Source organism: Alligator mississippiensis, chromosome 12 (genome assembly GCF_030867095.1).
Source record: "Alligator mississippiensis isolate rAllMis1 chromosome 12, rAllMis1, whole genome shotgun sequence".
Classification (NCBI taxonomy): domain Eukaryota; kingdom Metazoa; phylum Chordata; order Crocodylia; family Alligatoridae; genus Alligator; species Alligator mississippiensis.
The window spans coordinates 13,248,298-13,268,439 of NC_081835.1; the positions used below are offsets into that span (position 1 = coordinate 13,248,298).

The 20,142-nt window shown below is 39.8% G+C and overlaps 1 protein-coding gene across 3 annotated transcripts in view; it reads left to right on the forward strand.

Moving 5' to 3' along the window:
* The window catches only part of GRM7 (glutamate metabotropic receptor 7), a 558,095-nt gene that overhangs the window by 282,807 nt on the left and 255,146 nt on the right, over positions 1-20,142 (forward strand). For all 3 annotated transcript variants that reach the window (XM_059716000.1, XM_019499726.2, XM_014604538.3), the window contains exons 3-4: positions 4,379-4,520; positions 5,978-6,132. In XM_059716000.1, coding sequence (XP_059571983.1) covers positions 4,379-4,520; positions 5,978-6,132 — 297 coding nt within the window. The remainder of the gene's footprint in view (positions 1-4,378; positions 4,521-5,977; positions 6,133-20,142) is intronic.

Genomic DNA, 20,142 nt, shown 5'->3' on the forward strand with positions numbered 1-20,142 from the left:
GGAGAAGCATCTCCCTCCTTCAGACTGCCCTCACCACTATCGTATCTGACCACTTCACAATATATCATGTATTTATCCATTCTAATGATTTCTAAGGCAAGTGCTGTTTTCTACCCATTTTACACATGAGCATATGAAGCACAACAAGGCTAACTTACCTGTTCACAGTCACATAAGAAAGTCTGAGGCAGAACAGGAAATTAAACCCAGGTTTTTCAAGCCCTAACTTGGGGGTTGTCAACCGGGGTTATGCGTACCCCCAGGGGTACTTGAGAAGGCCCTGGGGGGCACGTGGTGGCGGGGATGCACCACACACCATCCCATGCTGCCTGCCCAGCCCGATGCAGGGGTAGGTTGCACACGGCAGATGCCGCTGCTCCACATTTGGCTATGCACCACCCCCCTGCTCTGCATTCAGCCATGTGTTGCGCTCCCTCCCCACCCTGCATTCAGCCGCTGGGGACACGCACTGCTCTGTGTCCAGTTGCTGGCGGTACGCTGATTGTAAGAGGTTGAAAACCCCTGCCCTAACATATTTACTTCCTCTCTCCTGCTTTCAATACCCTGTGCCATTTTAAAGTCTTGTAATGTTACCTGGGATGACCTTTAATTAGAGCCCATGCATCACAGTTGCAAAGAGCCTGTTGTTCCTCTTACAGACCAAGGCTTGATTAGACTTTGGTTTAATAAGCCCAGATATAGGTTATCTTCTGTCCAGCTGCTTTGCCACACAAAGGGATCTCTCAGACACACAGATCTGTAAACACTAATATCCACAGCAGCTGGATTCTCTGAGTCTTCAGACAAAAGAGGTTGCATGATCTACACAATGCACAATGTCCATCTGGGATTGGACCATTGAAGTATTTAGAGTCCTGAATATTTAACCCTTTTTGCCAATTATTTACATTGTGATATAATCCAGTTGCTCAACCTAAAGCATTGATTTCATTACCCATTTTGCCATAACGATACATTAGCAACAGTCTTTATTGCATCTGGATCCTTAACAAGAGAAATGCCAAAGGTATAGCATTTTATAGGTTATTAAAAAAGCCTTTTGTTTTCATTTCCTTCTGTCTATTCTATCTTCGTATCAACCTGCAGATAAATTGACATGGTTAAGAGACAAGTCACCATATCTGCTTTTCCTCACTGCATTTTCTCAAAAGGTTATTCTTTTTCTCCAGCCTACAGTGATATTACACTTTCCTGTTGGTACAGTACATTAAAATATACTTAGTGCTGTCATCCACCATTTTCTGGCATATCTAGGGATACTTATCCATCTTTACAATTTTTGCAAGGTGTTCACTTCTATCTGAATGAAAGTTAAGGAGAGTTATGCTGGATTACAAAACACCTCATCATTAGCTTCAAATGTATCTAAAGACTGGTTCTACCCAGCATGCTAAGCGATTTACAATGTCTTGACATTGTAAAATATGCCTAGTCCCATTCACTGCTGCATCAAAATAGCAGGAGTGAATATATATTCAAGTGACAAATCTGGCACTTCGCAACAAGCCACGCTTTTTCTTTACTGCTTTTTTTTTTTTTTTTAATCTTTCCCAACAAATTCTCCTGAGTCGCCAACTTCCAAGAGAAACTAGAGTCTTTAATGGGCGATTGAGAGTAGCTTAGCTTGGCTTGATGAAATGCTAGAGAGGGCACTCATACCTTAAAGAACAGCTAATGCCTTCACATTCTCCCTAGGCAGACCAAGGCAGAACAGTTTTTCATTCTGAGACACAGGGAGAAAAAGGTTGATCATCAAACAAAAGGCACTCTGTGGCAAGTGGAGATATATTAATTGATTTCCCTGTCCATTTCAATTCAGTGCCCAGCTATTGGTGTCTTTGCCTTTAGAGACAGTGTGAGCATGTTTATAGAGCATTGGACTGGGACTTAAGAACAAAGCTAGATGGATGAGCGGTTAGGGAGACATTTGTCTGGGTGGTTTTGACGGGGATAATTCTGCTTGGAGAAGGAGACTCAATTGGATCATTTCCTGAGGCCCCTTTCCAGCCCTCTTTTTTTTCTCTGATTCTGTGGAATATTTTTGACAACAGTAAATCCTCCCTCCCTCCCCACCATGCAAAAAAAAAAAGAAGAAAAACCAAGAACTTTAGGAGGAACCAAACCTGTATAAGTTCAAGTCAAATTTGGCAAATATTTTTGGTTGAACACTAACATTTCAGCCAATTTCAAACATGGTCAAACATTGGGAAACCTCTGAGACAATGAAATATTTGAAGAGTTGTTTTTTTGTGTGTGTTTTCTTTTTCTAAAGAGTAATTTAATTTAAAAAATGACGAGCTAAAACACGAAAGCAGGTTACAATGGATTGAATAACCCCAAACAAAACAAAATGTTTCAAAAGAAAGTTCCAGATTGACAGGAATGGTATTTCCCCTTATTTATTAAAAGGGGGTGGGGGGGGAAGAAAAATCAGATAAGTTTCTGTTTTGATTCACCCAAGATAATTTTTCCCCTCATATTTTCAGTTCAGCTGAAAAATTCTGTTATCTGCCCAAATCTGCTCAAGAGTCTGGGGCCTATTCTTGGATTGCGTCCTACGGGTGGGCAAGTTAGTCTATTGGTTTTTGCCTCAGGTTCTCAGTAGGCATGTCTACGTGCTTCTTTTAAGTGAGCTTAGCCTGAAGTCACCATTTTTAAGGCACATTAAGGGCCTGTGTCTACACGTGCATGCCCTTAATGCGCCTTAAAAGTGGCAATTTAAGGCTATGTGAGCCTAAATTTGATACCTGTATAAAGCATAAAGCAGGTATCAAATTTAGGTGCGAATAGCTAAGTCACATTAGTGCTTGTGTAGATGTGCTAATGCATATTAACATGGTGTGCATTAATGGACACACACTGTACTAATATACATTAGGGCATCTGCATGTGCACTAATGCGAATGAGCTATTCGTGCCTAAATTTAATGCATTTTAATGTGCATTAGCACATCCATGTGTAGACATGCGCGTAAATCACCTTTATGTGCCTTAAACAAAGGCACATTAAGTTTAGGCATGCATAAATACACATATAGACATACCCAGTACGTAACAGTAGAGTAATGATACTGACCTCCATGTTGAAGTTCTGAGAGATATAGTGATGAAAAATATCTTATAAAAGTTGCATATTTTTATGTCCATGCATTTTGTGCTTACAGATATGCTTGGCTCTGCAATGGTTTTCCTTTTTGGCACTTGCTTTCTCCATTTTTGTTTGCTTATTTTGTAAGATTGTGGGTTTTATTCTTTTGCAGAAGTGAGACCCTAAATATGGGCAGGTATCTTGCACTTGCCAGCGTGCGAATGTTTTCCTCTGCATTTCCACTACAGCAGGTTTGCCATTTTTCTCATTAACTCTCCATTTATTTTTAAACATAACCAGTAAACATCTTTTTCTCTCCTATGCCTCCATCTTTTAATTACTCATCCCCATTGCTGTTTCTTATTATGCATCTTTGAAAATGTATTAACTATCAATGTAAAGTACTTTGAGGGTAAAAGTGTATGTTAAAAATGCTATAAATGATGAAAGAGTTTTATGTTTGAGAAGTGAAAAAAAGAAGAGCCCATTCCCCTGTGGCAGGAAGGAATGAAGATGTAGAATAATTTTATGTTTCTAAAACAAGAGTAATAAAACTAACATAGTTATATTCAATATGTTCATATCAAGGACCTTGCCAATGATTGCTTTCTATGTTGCTACCATTATGTTGGTTGCAATCATTTTATCTTCCTAAGAATTCTGGATATTAATTAACGGTTAAATGCTGTAAACGCTTGCTTTGTTCCAAGTCCTTGCTTGATTAGTTCAAGGGTGGATATTTGCAAAGGAAAGATGTGCATAATCACACCCTTTATTGATAATAGCTTAATTTCTCTATCGTTCTGTTTCAGCTTATCCAGCGAAAGCAGTTTCTCTGTATTTTCCTTCTATTTATTCAGTTCCAAGGTGCTATGCCAAATAAAGTTGCTGTGTATTTTACTTGTCTATCTCTTGGTCAACATTGCTTGCTTTTCAGTCTCTTCTTTATTTAAACCTGTTTGAGCTTGTACAGTTTCATCACCTTTCTACTTCCCAGGTCTTTTCTGTCCATTTGTGACTTTATTCAGTCCTGAGTACTGTATGCATCCTATCAAGTAGCAAACACTTACTAAATTAAAAATAAACACACAAATGTCATTCCCTCCCCTTAAAGAGCTTTCTAGGCTTACCATGAAGCTTAACTGTTTTATCAAAAGATCAGAATTAAGTAGTAATTCCCTCCTTCTCGTCCCCCCTATACTTAGATCTCCCTTTCCTTGTTCTTCATTTACAAATTTTTGCTTTTTTTCTTCTTCTTGTTTTTAACAGGTGGACTCTGCATTGCTCAGTCACTGAAAATCCCACAGGATCGCAAAGACAAGAACATCGACTTTGATAAAATTATCAAGCAGCTCCTAGAAACTCCCAATGCCAGGGCCATCGTTATTTTTGCCAATGATGAGGACATAAAGTAAGGATGACTGAGGGAATTAATTAATTTGTGCTTGATGGCTTTATGGAGCAGACAAAGCAAGTAAGAATGTACAGTGCAATGAAACAGTGATCTGGTTGAAAGACACTATATGATCAAGGATGATACCTTTTCCACAGAAATATCAGAAAAAATGTATGGTATGTTTCACTAAACGTGTAAGGGTTAAAAGCATTTCCTTGTACGCATTTCTGCTCTTCTGAAAGAAAACTTTATGACGTGAGATGTGATTAGAGTTTCAAATTCAGCTTTGGAAAAGGTGCAGGATCTTAAAGATTAATCTAAGTGGTGCCATTCTGTCCAATAAACATCACAAAATTCAGTGTATTTACATGGCAAGGAAGAATGGGTTGAGTCTAACTTTTACCCCCATCTGTTTCTTATGTTTAATATCATAACCTCATAATGCTGTTATTGTAAGCAAAATAATGTACAGTATTGCTGCTTGTTCATTCATTTGTGCAGACGTAGACTTTTGCTCAGAGGACTCTGCCTGCTAGACATTATGGAGAGAAGTGACTGATTCTTGCAAGTGTCTAGGATGCTATAAGACTGAGGCAAAAACTACCCATTATTTCTCGGGATACTAACTTCTATTCCAAGACTTGGGAACTGCCAGTATGTGCCCATGTACCATACTGAATTACCACAATTTTGACATCTGGCTACTGGTGCTACTGTCCAGAAACAGCCGGTGGCAGACCCCTTTGGAACGCCACAGCCTAGTGCTTTCATAAGTGCCCTGAGATATTATGAGATTTAATTACAGCATGTAAAACACTGGGAGATCCTTGGATGGATATATACGCTGCAGTGATAGCAATCACAGAAATACTGCTCAGGCTAAGTATTAGTAATTAATTAATCATGTGTTTGCTAGACTAATTGCTGTTGTTAGTGTTAAAATAACTTGGCTGTTCAATAGTAACTTTACAGACCAGATTTCATTTGCTTTTCAGGATGATATGAATATAATTTAAAAGCAAGGAAGTTTCCATTTACCCTTCATGAGAAATGCATTTGTTGTTTTTGAAGTCCTCTGTGAAGTAACATCTAAATTACCAGAGAGCTCTAGTGTTGCTGACTGTTGCTAAATGATTTAAGTATGCAAAATAACATTCAGATTTAACAACAGCAACAATAAAAGTTGGGATGAACCTGCCTCTAGTAAAATCAATGTAAAAATTCCCATGGACTTCAGTGAAGCCAGGACTTCACTCCAAGAATACAAACCTAAGAAAAAAGGAGAGATAGTTTCCTCTTAATGCATCAACATTATATAGAAAGTTAAATTCCTAAGCTCAGTTTTTGTTACAGGAATACATTATTTCTGCTCATTCAGCAATCTTGCTCTGTTTGTTGTTATTCCTGGGCAATTAAATCCCGTTCCCTTTCATTTTGCATTCTAATGTGAATTAAAATGTTCCTATCCACAGACAAATCCTTGCAGCGGCTAAAAGGGCTGATCAAGTTGGTCATTTTCTCTGGGTGGGATCAGACACTTGGGGCTCCAAAATGAGTCCATTGGTTCAGCAAGAAGACGTTGCTGAGGGAGCAATCACCATTCTGCCTAAGAGAGCAACCATAGAGGGTAAGAAATCTATTTTGATCATCTTTTGTATTTTGTCATAATGTCTTATCTTTTTCCTCAATCCATGGAATATTATTGATAACTAACCAATATGCAACCATCAATATGCATGTGAACAAGCCGATTTGTTGTGGTTGTAAATAGATATTTATGGCATGATTTAAAATTCAATGCAAATTCAAATGCATCTAAATTCCCTTAGGTTTTCCTGGGATCTGGGATTCAAATTACAGTATCAAAGTATATTCCTCAGTGGCAAAACTATTGGCATTTATTTTCATGCTTATCATAACTGAGTAGCTTGCTGATCATACAGCGTATTATCACCACTAAAAGGAAGCAAAATAATGGAAACAAGAATAAAATGTTACATGTTATATGTTTATGTATAGTTCTGATTATGCAGTTTGTAGGAAGACAAAACTTTTTTTCTGTCAAATTATATTTCAGTTTTGTCATGGTAAGTTAAATACACGAAAAACATTCAGGGAGACTTATATAGATATACAGCATATGAACATACATTCATAAACACTGTTCACACATAAACATATATTAACTGCGTGTGTTTGTGTGTACACACATTTCTAGACGTGATTTTCTTCTCTGCTTCCCTATAATTTTTTCCCCTCTATGTTTTTATTTTCTAATCCATCATTTCTTTGTTACCCCCTTTGTCTATACAGATGTTTAGAAACCTAATTGGCATCCTTCTGGGCTAACAAAACTTGATGATTAGAATTCATGTTCTAATTTAATTTGAAAAGAAAAGTTCTTTTATAAAGGAGACACTAAGCAAAGAAAAAGAACTCCTCTGTTGGTACATGGCTTTGTATTCCTTGTCTGTCAGGCCAGGTCTCCTAAGAATCTGTGGAATGTTTCGCACATTAAAATGAGCTCCCACGTCTTCACTCAAAGGAAGATCAAATATTTGCCTGCCTTTTTACTCTGTCTACACTACTACCTTATTAATTATTCTTCTTAGAACTATAATGCACTTCAGCCTTTCATTTTCATAAATACCTGAAATAGATAGACACTGGGGGTATATTGCATGTGAAAACTAGCTAATTTCAATCACCTTTGTGCTGTCTACATAGTATCCCTGGGATATTTCTAACACACTGCACCAAAGGTATAGAAAAGTAAGTAGAAAACACAATAATAACATGTATGAAAGTTTTCAGTATCTTAAAATAATATCTTTACAGTCCATATATTATATACATTAGATGTAATTGAAAACACTGAATAGTCTATTGGAAACAATGGAGCACTTAACATCTTAAAGCCACATTTTAAAATGTCAGCCCAGTGGATGTATCTGAAAAAAAGTTGTACCTACTTTGCCTTCTATTACCTGCTGTCAGAATTGGAATTAAGCATTTGCCTATGACGTTGGTTTCATAGTTTGATAATTGTTAGGGGCTGGCAGGGACCTTATAGATCATCAGGTCCAGCCCTCCTGCACTTGGGCAGGAAAGACTGCTGGGATCAAATGACCCCAGCAAAATAGGAATCAAGAAGTTTTTTGAAGATCGCCAGGGTGGATGACTGTACCACCTCTGTTCCAAACCCTCAGCACTCAACTTGTAAAGAAGTTTTTCCTATGTCTAGCCTGAAGCGATCCTCAATCAGCTTGTGCATATTATTTCTTGTCTACCCCTGAGGGGCCTTGGTGAACAGATGCTCCCGCAGGACCTGATGTACACCCCTGATATACTTACAGGCTGCCACCAAGTCCCTCCTGAGTCTTCTCTTCAACAAGCTGAACAATCCGAAGTCTCTCACCCTTTCCTCATATGTCTTGGTCTCCAGGCCTGTAATCATGCATGTGGCCATCCTTTGGATTCTCTTGAGCTTCTCCACATCCTTCCTGAAGTGTGGCTCCCAGAACTGGACGCAGTACTCCAGTTCTGGTCTCACCAAGGCCGAGTAGAGTGAGAGGATGACATCCTCAGTCATTCTTGAGATGCCTCGGTTGATGCATGCCAGCGCTTGATTAGCTCTGCCAGCTATGCTATTGCATTGGTGGCTTACGTTCATTTTGTTGTCAGTTATGACACCTAGGTCTCGTTCAGTTATGGTGCGGGCAAGCATAGCACTGCTGAGCCTGTAAGTGTGTTTGTGGGTTATTTCTCCCCAGATAGAGCACTTTACATTTCTCTGTATTAAACGGCATCAGGTTGAGGTCCGCCCACTTCACTAGCCTGTCCAAGTCAGCCTGTATTGCCAGGCTGTCTTCAAGAGTGATCACGCTCCCCCATAGTTTGTTGTTGTTAGTGAACTTTGCCAAATTGCTTATAATACCTGAATCCAAATTGTTGATGAACATGTTGAAGAGCACTGGTCTGAGCACTGAACTCTGAGGGATGCTACTGGTCACCTTCCACCTTGATGACTCAGTTGAGAAATTCACATGACCACTTAAAATAGTAGTCCTCAAGGTCATGTTCCCGATAGCATCAATAAGGTTCATGCAGGCTTATCCTTCATATGTTGTATGTGCTGCAAGTTAGTACTGATACTGAAGAAATGCATATTACATTACAATGAGAAGTAAAATAGTTTTGCTTTTCAATGGGTGCATCTACATGTGTGCTTAACTATGCAGTAGAGTAATTTGCTGTGGTGGTGTAAAGCATCATAGTCTATACATGTGATGCTATTAGACTGCAGCTGATCAATTTTTGCCACCATAACATAGTACTGTCGGGAACAGTGGTATATCATGGCGGTGAAAATAACTGCCTAAACACATGCGTAAGCATTGACCCAAGGCGTACATTGCACCTGGTCACCCCAGGCAGCAGGGGGCCAGACCCCTGCCTGCCTCCTAGCCACAGGGTTCTGCATGCTGGGGTACTCCTGTGCCCCAGCCAGCCCCTCTGCCACTGCCTCCCAGAGCATGGGACTGACTCCCCTAGCCCCAGGCCAACCCCTTGCTGCTCCACCCTGGCTCAAATTGCTGTGATCCCTGTGCTATGTGTAGCATCTGAATGTGCGTCCTGGACCACAGCAGTTTGAGCATCTGCATGTGACATTAAGGTGCCATGATAAATTCCAGCACAGTTTGTGCTGGAGTTTATCACATTGCTTTAATAGCATGTGTAGATGCACCCAATGAGATTACACAATATAAATGGAAATGCAGAGTAAAATGTTCTAGAGTTTCAAATCTAACAGTATTACCACTAGTAGTAGATGAACATCAGTAGAGCTGAAGGCGCAACTCAATACTGTTATAAGAATCATAAACTTTGCAAGGTTTTCAGAACTTCTCTTGCTTTGAAGTTGGTCACTAGAACATAGATTTTCACAGGATTTCTAGTAGGTCCTTCTGCGTAAAAAGAAATAATGAAAATAGCTGAAATTCTCTGCCATGATCATAACGATACTTTTGCTTTGGATAAAGAGCAAGAAGGGCACAGAGATTCTTAAACATTCAGAAGCAAGATCAACATCAGCAATACCAAATGTTTCATGAAAAAACTCTAATCACCTGGAAAGGTACATGTCAATTCTCCCTTTATTCAATCCATTTCATCCATCCCTAATTACCATCTGCATTTGCCATCTGCTTGCTTCTTCTGAGAGGGCAGAGAAAAAATTGGATAAGGAGGAGCAGCAAATCCTGCTTCTCCCTTTCTAAGGCAACTTGAACACTGTCGTTTCAAAACAGCTCTTAAAACTTTCATAGTGAATAATTTTCCTTCTACAAAGCAGTTTTCCAAGGCTGGAATGTCTCCTTTTCGACCCGCTATATGTTCATATTTGATGTACCGGGGTAAACTCTGGGAATTCTGTTAATTATAGGATATCATTCTTTTTTTTACATAGCATTATTTTTTGTTTGGTGAAAGTATTGCTTGTGTGTGTGTTTGTATATGTCTTATCATGAAAGCTCTCCAGATTTATAAATTTGGCTTCTGCATATCTTTTTATGTTGTCATTGTTATCATTTAGTTATGAGACTAAGTGAAATGAGAACAGACATTTTAATGTCATCTTTTTATCATCTAGCAGAGAGCATCTGCTCCCACAAGTTTACCAGCTCATTTCTTCTGACAATAAATAAATAAATAAAATAAGAAGCCTAGATTTTTCCATCTAAATTGATAGAAAGGAAACTAAATTGATAAAATGCAGCTGTATTTGCCCTGAAGGATCTTATCTTGAACAGTATCATAGCCTAGCACAATCTACTTTTTATGGAGTATTATGTAAAAAGTGCTGCACTTAGCTTTAGGGTTCTTATGCACTGATTCAAGAAAACATTAAGCACTTGCTTAACTCTCATTGAGATCAATGAGACTTAAGCCTATGCTTAATAGAGATGGAGTTAAGTATGTGTTAGAACATTTTGATTAATTGGGATATAAAGGACAGGATGCAGTGTAGTTTTATTCCATGACAGGTTAGGAGTGAAGAACCATTGGGCTGGACAATCCTAATGGGGGAGCTGAGGTGCAGTAGTTGCTTTGCTGTAACTCATCCAATAGCAGAAGACCCCATCCTTGACCTACTGTGGTCCTGCCCCAAACCTTTGACTTTAGGCTTTGCTTGGCATTTGCAAGATTTCCTCATTAGCTCCTATAAATGAAATTCTACAGGCCAGTTACATGAAACTCAGACACATGAATTTAATGTTGGAATAGTCTTACCTTTTTACATGGTGTAAAAAAGTGAATCACAAAGAGATGTCTAGCCCTGGCAACTGATGGCATGCTTTATTTTATATCTTCAAAAAAGCCAAAAAAACAAACAAAAAAACAGGGCAGGGAGCACAGTTTGAGTTCCTAGTTGGGCCAATTGTAAGTATTAGCTATCATTGTACATTAGAGTTGCATCAGAGCTGCTCACAATAGCAGGATAATGCTGCTTAAATACACTTTATGGCCAAATTTTCCCACTAATAATTCCTATTTCACAAATCTTTGGAGATACAGGCACTTGAACATGAAAAGGATAGGTAAATGACTTACTATGGAGGATGCCTACACAGTATTCAGTGTTATTCATATTTTATGTCAGATCATAAAGGTAAGGGGATCTTACATTTCAGTCATTTCTCTTCCTTCTGCACCATAACTGTTTTGCTTCCTGAAAAGATCTAGACCTCATGCCTCCGCAAATTTTCATTCTTCTGATCCCCATGGGGAGTTTCCTTTTGAAACCTTAGAGAGCATTTTTTACCAGCTTCAGTAGAAACATGCTTCTCTGCTGCTGTTTCTTCTGATGCTGTTTGTTGCTGATAACATGAGAATATTTTATTCTTCAATATGTGATGCCAGTAGCCTCTTTCTCTCACATGTCAAAGAAAAAATTACGCAAGTAGGCAAACGTTAAACCTTACCTCTATACTAAAATAAATCTGTGCTTCCTGAACTTTCAATATCTTGTAGCATAGACCTATTGGTAAGATATCAATTTTTTAACCATCTCTTCCTCTAAAATCATAACCTCTTAACACAAACTGTGGAATAAAAAAGTTATCAACATGCAAATGTATGTAATTATATCCTGCTTAAAATACCCTCAACTTCATTCACAGTGTGTCGCCAGCATACCCTGGTTATAAGAACATGCCCTGGCCATCAGAGGAAGTTTAGAGCACTTAGCATATGGCAGGATAGGTCCCCAGATAATTAAATATTTGTTTGATTGCTTGACATCACTCATGAGACAAGATTTTCTTTGCCACTGTCCCATGGGGTGATTTAAGAAACCATTACATGAACTGAATACAGTCAGCTTAAGTCAGTCTTAATATAGCCCAGTTGTGTTTGATGTAATTATGCTGAAAGGATAAAGTCACATCTGATTTAAATAATTGCAGTAGACCATGAGCCAGTGGGAGTGCACACTTAAACAGTACACACTTTATAAAAAGGTGAACTTGAAAAATATTTTAATTAGAGGTATTAGATATTGACCCCCAGGTATCCATACCTAACTCTGACCCCCCAAATCTGGTTACTCTGAGCTCTTGGATAACAAGGGAATCTGTCTTTATGCTCTCAGGAAATAATTAACACACACATTTGGTCATGAGCCTGTGTGTTTATATTTACAGGAATGCACACACTACTTTAGATTTTGTATACCATAGGCATAACCACTTGCGTGTGTGTAAGGGAGAATAGTCTCAGGTCTCCTTTTGTGTACTCTTTCACTTCAGTAGTGTCTTGCAAGTGTTACAGTGATATAATGCACTTATGGGCTGTGTCTAGATAAGCACAGCCATGCGGTATGTGGTGCCACAGACACATCTGTGGTGCCACTACTGCATGTTCAGCTGTTCTCTGTGCTACAAGGAAGCAGCGTGGGGGGGACGGGGAACTTGACCCCTGGATATCCAGGGGTCAAAAAAAAAAACCCTGAAAAAAAAGTGGAGCGGCTCATGTGGGGGCCACATGGGCTGCTAAAAACTGGAGCCTGGCCAGCCAGAGCCATACTGTGGTTGTCAGCCGGGCTCTGAATGGCAGGATCACCATTGCTGCAGCCCCAGGAGGCCCCCAGGACACCAGGTAAGGCTGCTGGAACTAGCCCAGTGCTGGCCCCAGCCTTCCTGACCCCACCCAGGGTAACCTATCACATGCCAGAGTTTGCATGGCACAGGCATTCCCAGGGGACAAGTAGTGGCAGTACAAGGTGTGTCACCGCTAGTTGTCCCCAGGAAACCAAATGTGCATGCTCATCTGGACACAGCCATGGTGACTATCAGTGGCAGAAGGTAAAGGAAATGTGTTTTCTAGTGAAATTCAGAACGGTATGAGGCCTGCCCTCTTCACTACTATTTATTTTCTGTTTAGTATAACAACATAAAAACGCCATCCCTCTGCTGACGTGGCTGACTTTGATGTGTATTAAAGTAACCGTGCAACAGAAACCAAATGGCAGTAACACCCGCCCGAAACCCAAATCAGTTGTCTCTTATTTAATCCCCTCTATGTTTGTCCTCCGAAAACAATCTCATTCTTTCCCAGGTTCTTCAGATGCCTAAGAAAAAAGCTAAGTGTTTTGTGCTGAAGAAATGACTTGCTTGGCAAAATTAGTTGAAAGAGCAGAGAGAAAACAATGCTAAGCAATGCTAAAGAATGAAAAAAGAGCAAAGTACTTAGAAATACTAATAATGTGATACTGGTCAGAGTGGAGATAAGACATATCCAGACAAATGTATAAAGCCTGTATAAAGCCTGTTCAAGCGGCATTAGAGAAATGCAGTGTCTGTAGAAAGCCAACACGAAGGTTGAGTGAGAGGAAAACAAGCATTTTGTTTTTGCAACTCAGTTGGGCTACACTTTTCTTTCTGCCTTACAAATTGGTAAATTGGTGTACATGGAAATGTACCTTACAAGCAGGTACAGTCCAGGACAAAATTTTACGTTTGCAACATTTGTTATTTGAATTCCCAGAAGCTCAAGGGCCAAACAAAAAATAAAAATAAACACTGTGTAAGAACTCACATTGGATTCACGTAGGTCAGCGTGTCTCTATAAAATTCCAGATATGGAGTCCGAGTACTCCTGCAAAGGCTAACAACCTCAACAAGTGTGCCTTTATAAATTTAAATGAACTTCCCCAGTATCTTTTTTAATCACACACTGACCTTTAAAAACATGACTGCCACTTTACCTCTTCATTTTTTACTAGATTTAATAAACTTTAAAGCTTTCCATCTTCTTGTTATCAGGATGATACCAAAATCTAATTATACTTTCTAACGGCCGGGAGTAGCTATCTTTATTATACCATATACATATATATGGGAGCTAGCAGGATGACCCTCTGATTAGAGATGATAACACTACTGGTTCAGACATCCATTTAAGTTCTTCCTGTCAGATAATAATTTTTAAATGATGAGTTTTTAAACTCTGAACCTGGAGGCAAAGCATTTCCTTCTTCCAGCAAAATGAAAGCATCCAGCCACAAGGGAAAGAAGGAAAACTGGATTTGATCATGTTAGAATAGCTCTGTATTGACTTATTGTTGAATTAACTATGGCACATTTTAAATACTAGAGGTATGCAAAATATTTGCCTGTCCAGGCCCACCTAAACCTGCTGTGAAGACAGGGTGCTGTGTAGACTGTGGGGAAAAAAGGCATTTGTTGCCCTTTTGTTTTAACCAGAGTCTTTGATTACTGTATTTACTATAAGCTTTAACTTGCCACCTCTGTCAAACCCTGAGTCTTTGATTACTGTATTTACTCGAGTATAAGATGTGTTTCCCCTCTGAATCAACATGAGGAAAAAAAGCCCCTTGTCTTGCATTTGTATACAAGGTCACCTCATTAAATACATTGTCTGTCTTTGAATTACTGCTGAAAGCTGTGTGCGCTCAGTAATAGAAACCAACAATGAAGTTGATTAAATAGAGCCAACACTGAGTATGACTATGAAGTTCATGGCCCATATGGGAAAAACATGCTGATGGGAACCTTTCTTTTCTTTTCTTTTCTTTTCTTTTCTTTTCTTTTCTTTTCTTTTCTTTTCGGAGGGGAGGGGAGCTAAAAACAAGAGGTGTTCCTTTCGCAGGGAGCTAGCATCAGGTCTAGAGGTACTGAAATACCAGGTTGGTACCAAGAGAGACCTGACACTCTCTCCTCTGAATGCTTGCTCTTAGAGAAAAGACAGAGATGCGAGATGGAAGGATAGGTCAGTGCAGCCCATCTAAATAAGATACATGGCCCTGCCCATTACATGTAGTTCACCTCTGCACCTATTCTTTTTCAAGTCATGGTGATCATACGTTGCATATATTTTGACTTCCTCTTCACTCCCAGAGCTGAGCTGCATCTTTCCCATTTCCAAGGAGTCCTGTTTTTTCACCAGCCTTAGATGTCTGGCAGACACTATCAAATGGGGCCCCATGCAGTTTACCCAGGTTACCCCACACAGTTTAGCGTGGCCCTGCCCTCCATGAAGTGAAGCTGTACTAGTTTGCCCTACATCTCATCTACATACATTTTTGCAAGATCCTAGGACTCGTGACAAGAATAACCTGTTCCAGTCTTTTTTTTTTTTTTTTTTTTTGGGGCGGGGGGTACCTAGCACATGGCTCTCTTGTGGGGGTATCTGGTGTACACACACATACTGAGCAGTGCTGAGCTGTGAGATCACCATGGTGTGAAACATTGTTGACTCTGCTGGGGCCCAGCCCTATGAACTGTATGGTAAATCATGAACCTTTTGGCTTTGGACTAATATGCACGTGGACTTGCAGGAGTGTGGGTACACGGTGCAGATATTGTAAGGGGAATGTGTATGATGTAATGGCAACAATGTGTTTTGGACTGTCAGGTGAGCCATAGTGGCCACAGGACAGTTTTGGTAGAAATCTCGCTTGCTCTCTCTCTCTCTCGCTGTCTCTAGGAATATATATATTTACAAAAAACAAAAAGGAAAAAGCTTGTACTCTTTCTAAGTGTGTGCTAAAGTGCCACTTAAAAGTATTTATGGAGTACCTGTGTTAAAACTTACAGCAGTTTCTAAAAAGGTAAAATGCATCATTTGTGGGTGAACACATCATTTCTGAGTGTTTATGTTGAGGTCATTTTTTTTCAAATGTTTTTTTCAGGATCTGGCAGTAATGAGGGAGGAAGGAGCTGCAGGGGGAGGACACCCCCTGCCCCCCAGTATATTTTCTCTGCTCTACTGGTTGGAGGAGGACAAATTCAAGACAAACCTCTGCTAATTAGATTATATAGCTGGAAAATTATGCTATATTTGCATTTCCATTTATGGAATTGAATTATTGGGTGGTCATCTTATAATCAGGGTCATCTTATACTCGAGTAAATTTGGTGTTTTGTGAAACTCCTCTAGGCCCTCTAGAAGACTCCTCTACATTTCATTGTTATCATTAGCAGTACAAGGAAGAATAGACGTATAAGGCGGGTTTTAACTGGGCCTCTCTGGAATTCAGGGGAGGAGAGAATGAAAGTGGAAAGTATATTAGGGGCAGGGTTGGATGGTGGAATTCCAGCATATTTTATTACTATCCTTCCATCCTGCCAGCAGGTGCCATGGCTTATTAAAGTGAAAATTAGCAGAGAAATGGTCAGCCTTAAAAGGCAGCATTTATCTTTTCTCCAAAGTGGCCCCTTTACTCCAGGATCTCTAGGATTTATAAAGTGGGCTTTGGGCAGGTCTTCCAAAATCTCTAGTCACTAGGGTGGGCTTTTCTCCACCCTCTACCCCACCCCCTTTAAGGTTTTTAAAGTACAGGGTATGAACTATTTGATCCTGAATAAGGACTTCAAGATTTGGCCTGTGGATAGTGGCTTAATAATTATCAAACTTTTTGTGGAAATATTGATTTGTTAGCTATGTCCCAAAGTAACTAGTGATTTTAAGTGCCTCCATATTTAGATGGACGTTATGAGACACCTTAAATTTGAATTCTTTTGAGAAAGCGCTGAGCCATGTGCTAACTGAAAATCCTTCAAACTCAACAGCCATGAAAAAAAAATGAAGCATCACGAAATAACCAGATCTTGCCTAATGTTTTTAGGCCATCCATGGCTACTTAACGATTTGCTTGGGCTTTTCTATGCAAATATATATTCTGGAAATGCTTACATTTGTTATTTTTTCCTTTCCTTTCCTTTTCATGTTTAAAGGTTTTATTTTTATTTTTCAGGCAATTACATTTTCTAGACAAATATTCCTCCTCATATTGACTGAAGCTAACTTAATGCTAGCTGTCTTGCTTTACTTATAAATCTGGATAAAGATAAATGGTAAAAAGACTGTACTTAACATTATTCTGCTGGCCTTCTCCTTGTTTCTGGGCTTTTATTTTCAGTATTTGTTTTCTGTCAAAAAATGTTTTATGGATGTTACAGCTCATTTCTTCTTGCCTTCAGTAACTGGGCTACTACTGACTTTACAGTTTGAAATGCCTTGTTCTTATTCTTCATTTTTTAAATAATCCTCCTTGTTGTCCATACTTTCCCATTAACTGTTTTTAATGAATACCCACTTACAACAAAATGAGGACAAGGCATATATGAGAGAGAGAGAGAGAGAGAGAGAGAGAAGGTAGGGAGTTAAAAGAGGAGAAGGGCAGACAGATATATAATACAATATTGATTATTCTGAATCTGGCAAAATACCTTTGTCAATTGTGAAAAGAAAATCATTCATGAGCTAATTTCCAAGCTTTTGATAGAAGTAAACAATGGGATTCAAGCACATTTTGAGATTAATGATCCAATTCCAGCAGGCTAACAGTGTGGATGGGACTTGTATTTGCAGTTCAGTAAAGTTCTCGGAGAGGAGGTTAAAGGTGGCTCAACCTCAACAGAACAAAGCATGCAGGTGTTAACATAGGGAGGCAATTCTTGAGTTGGTGTAAATCAGCCTAACTCCATGAAGGATTGACCTTTACATTTTTATGTTGTCTGTGTATCTATTTGCCTTCTAAACTATTGGTGAATTGAGGCCTTGAGGTTTTGTTTAGTTTTTATTTGCAATTATGGCTGATTTTCATTTTCTGCTTGCATTGAAAAGATAACTACTTAAGCAAAGTTACTAGTGAAGAAGTATTCAATATCCACATCTCTAAACCATCCCAACCCTCACTACTCTTATAGAGAAGAGACACTACAATTACTACATTAAACTATGCACATATGTAAACACTCAGCTCTTGTGCATGTATATGCATTATTGCTTGTCTCAGAGTGAAAATGAAACACCTTCTGAATTTAAGATGAGATAATTATAGTAATTAAAAATGTGAGCTTCTATTCAAGAGCAGAGCAGCAGCAGAGATTTTTTTTTTAATGAATAGTTATCCTAAGCTGCAGATAATCAATCTTCATTAATCAATGAGACCTAGTAGAGGCAAATCTTTATCTTCTCCTAATTTCTACCTACTCCTTATTCAGGTGAGACAAGTATCTGTTTCACTGGACAAAGACTTCAGGTTTTGAGCTTGAGCTGGTTGATTGGGGATCAGTTTTGTTAATTGTAAGGTATATATTTATTTTCTCTTTGAAAATATATCGCCTTAGAATAGCAGGGGTGAGTAAATTGGTATTACATTAATCCAGTGGTCCTGAAACGTTTTAGCCTCACTCCTCCATTCTAGCAAAGGCAAAGACCTTTACTTCTGCTTTTCCTTATGTTTCATAGATTTCATAGACATTGGGGCTGGAAGGGACCTTGGGAGATCATCAAGTCCAGCCCCCTGCCCCAAGGGCAGGAAGTCAGCTGGGGTCAAAGGATCCCAGCAAGATGAGCATCCAAATGAAAATGTTGGAGATGACATTCAACAATGTCCAACATTAATAAAATAGTGAATGTGATTGCATATGCAGCTCTAATAGCCCTTATCCAGTATGTTTCGCTGAGACAGATGTGCCTGGTTTTGTGCACAGTTTGTCCATTTGTGGGATGAAGTTGGATAACAGGCTGGCTTGCAGAGGGACAGTATGGCCAGTGCGAACTGTCTGAAACTCCTGAGTTATTTGTCTGAGACAACATAAAGTTGTCTTATAAATTTCAAGGTCTCTTCTAAAATAAATCAATCAAAACTTGGGAGTTCTTTTGTTTTGTTTTGGGTTTTGGATCTTAGGATGCACATTTTTCAGATTTATAAGCTTTCCTCTGGTTATGTGATGGCTAGAAACTTCTTTTTAACAGCATAAGAAAGCTCAGATTCTCTCTTAGGCTCTTGATGCTAGAAATAAGCAATACGCCAAATATTAGGAGGCTTGTGATAGAGTTGTGACGATCGGTGACACTAGAGGAAATGAAGTGCGGGAGCTCATGGGATGAGTCGGACAATCTGTGTGCAACACTGAGGAGGTGAGTGAGAGCCTGAGCAACAACAAGAATTTAGATCCTTATGGACACAATTTAAGGAAGATCCTGAAACAACTTATCCTATTCTACTCATTCATACTATAACTGCATTAAGCCTCCGTTTCTCCCCAAGCTAATGTTCCTTTATAAATTCATATCTAACCCTTTTCCCTTCTGAAAAGGCCCTGAAACTGCTCAGCATTTTCCTTTATGGCAGGTCCATGCTAACAGTATTAAGTTAGGGAACATTGAGAAAGGAGGAGTAGAAAGACATTGTAATGTCACCATATTGGTCACCAGGGCTAGGGACAGAAGTTACACATAAACCAGTTTAAGTGATCAGAAACTGGTTTAAACCTGTAACAGAACAGAAGCTCAGTGCACCTAACCCAGTTTCAAAATGACTGAAACTGGTTTAAGATAAACCCGGTTGAATGTAATATTAAACTTGACTGATTTAGGTCAAACTGGTTTATGGAACTTCTGCCCCAGACCCCTTCCTGGCTCAAGTTAAATCAGAGTCCCCCAGCATACCAGCATGCTTTGCAGCCCTGGCCTGGGCTGTGCTGTCTGCTCCAGAGAGCAGGGTTAACATCATCCCTCTGCTCTGTAGACAGAGCAGTGAGGGCTGGCTGACAACAGGGTGGGGGTGGGAACCTGGCTAGGGACCGCAGCTAGGTCTGCTTGGGGTGGGGCATCCCCTACCAGACTATTCCCTGTTTGCCACTGGAGCAAAGGGGGTGGGGGTGTGGGGTGGGGCATGGGGTGGGGAGGAAAGCCTGGGAGAGACTGCCCCCCAGACAAACCCCGGCTGAGGTCCAGGGCCAGGGAGGGGGTTTAAATTCCTCCCACTTTCCTGCCTCAGTGTGGTGGCCCTGGGTGGGGGCATGAGTACGCCCCCTGCTCTCCACTAGAGTGGGGAGCAGAGCGCGGGGGGGATGGGCAGCAACACAAACACACAGGCACTCATGCGCGCACACACATTTGCGTACACACTCTCAAGTGCATACACTTACACAAACACTCACGCTCATACACACATTCATGCATACAAGCAGGCACTCACACTCAAGCACACATGCACACTCACATATGCACACACAGTTGCATAAACACGCACACATGCACACACTCACATAAATGCCTACACTCACTCATACTTTCACATGCAGACTGGGCCTTTCGCAGC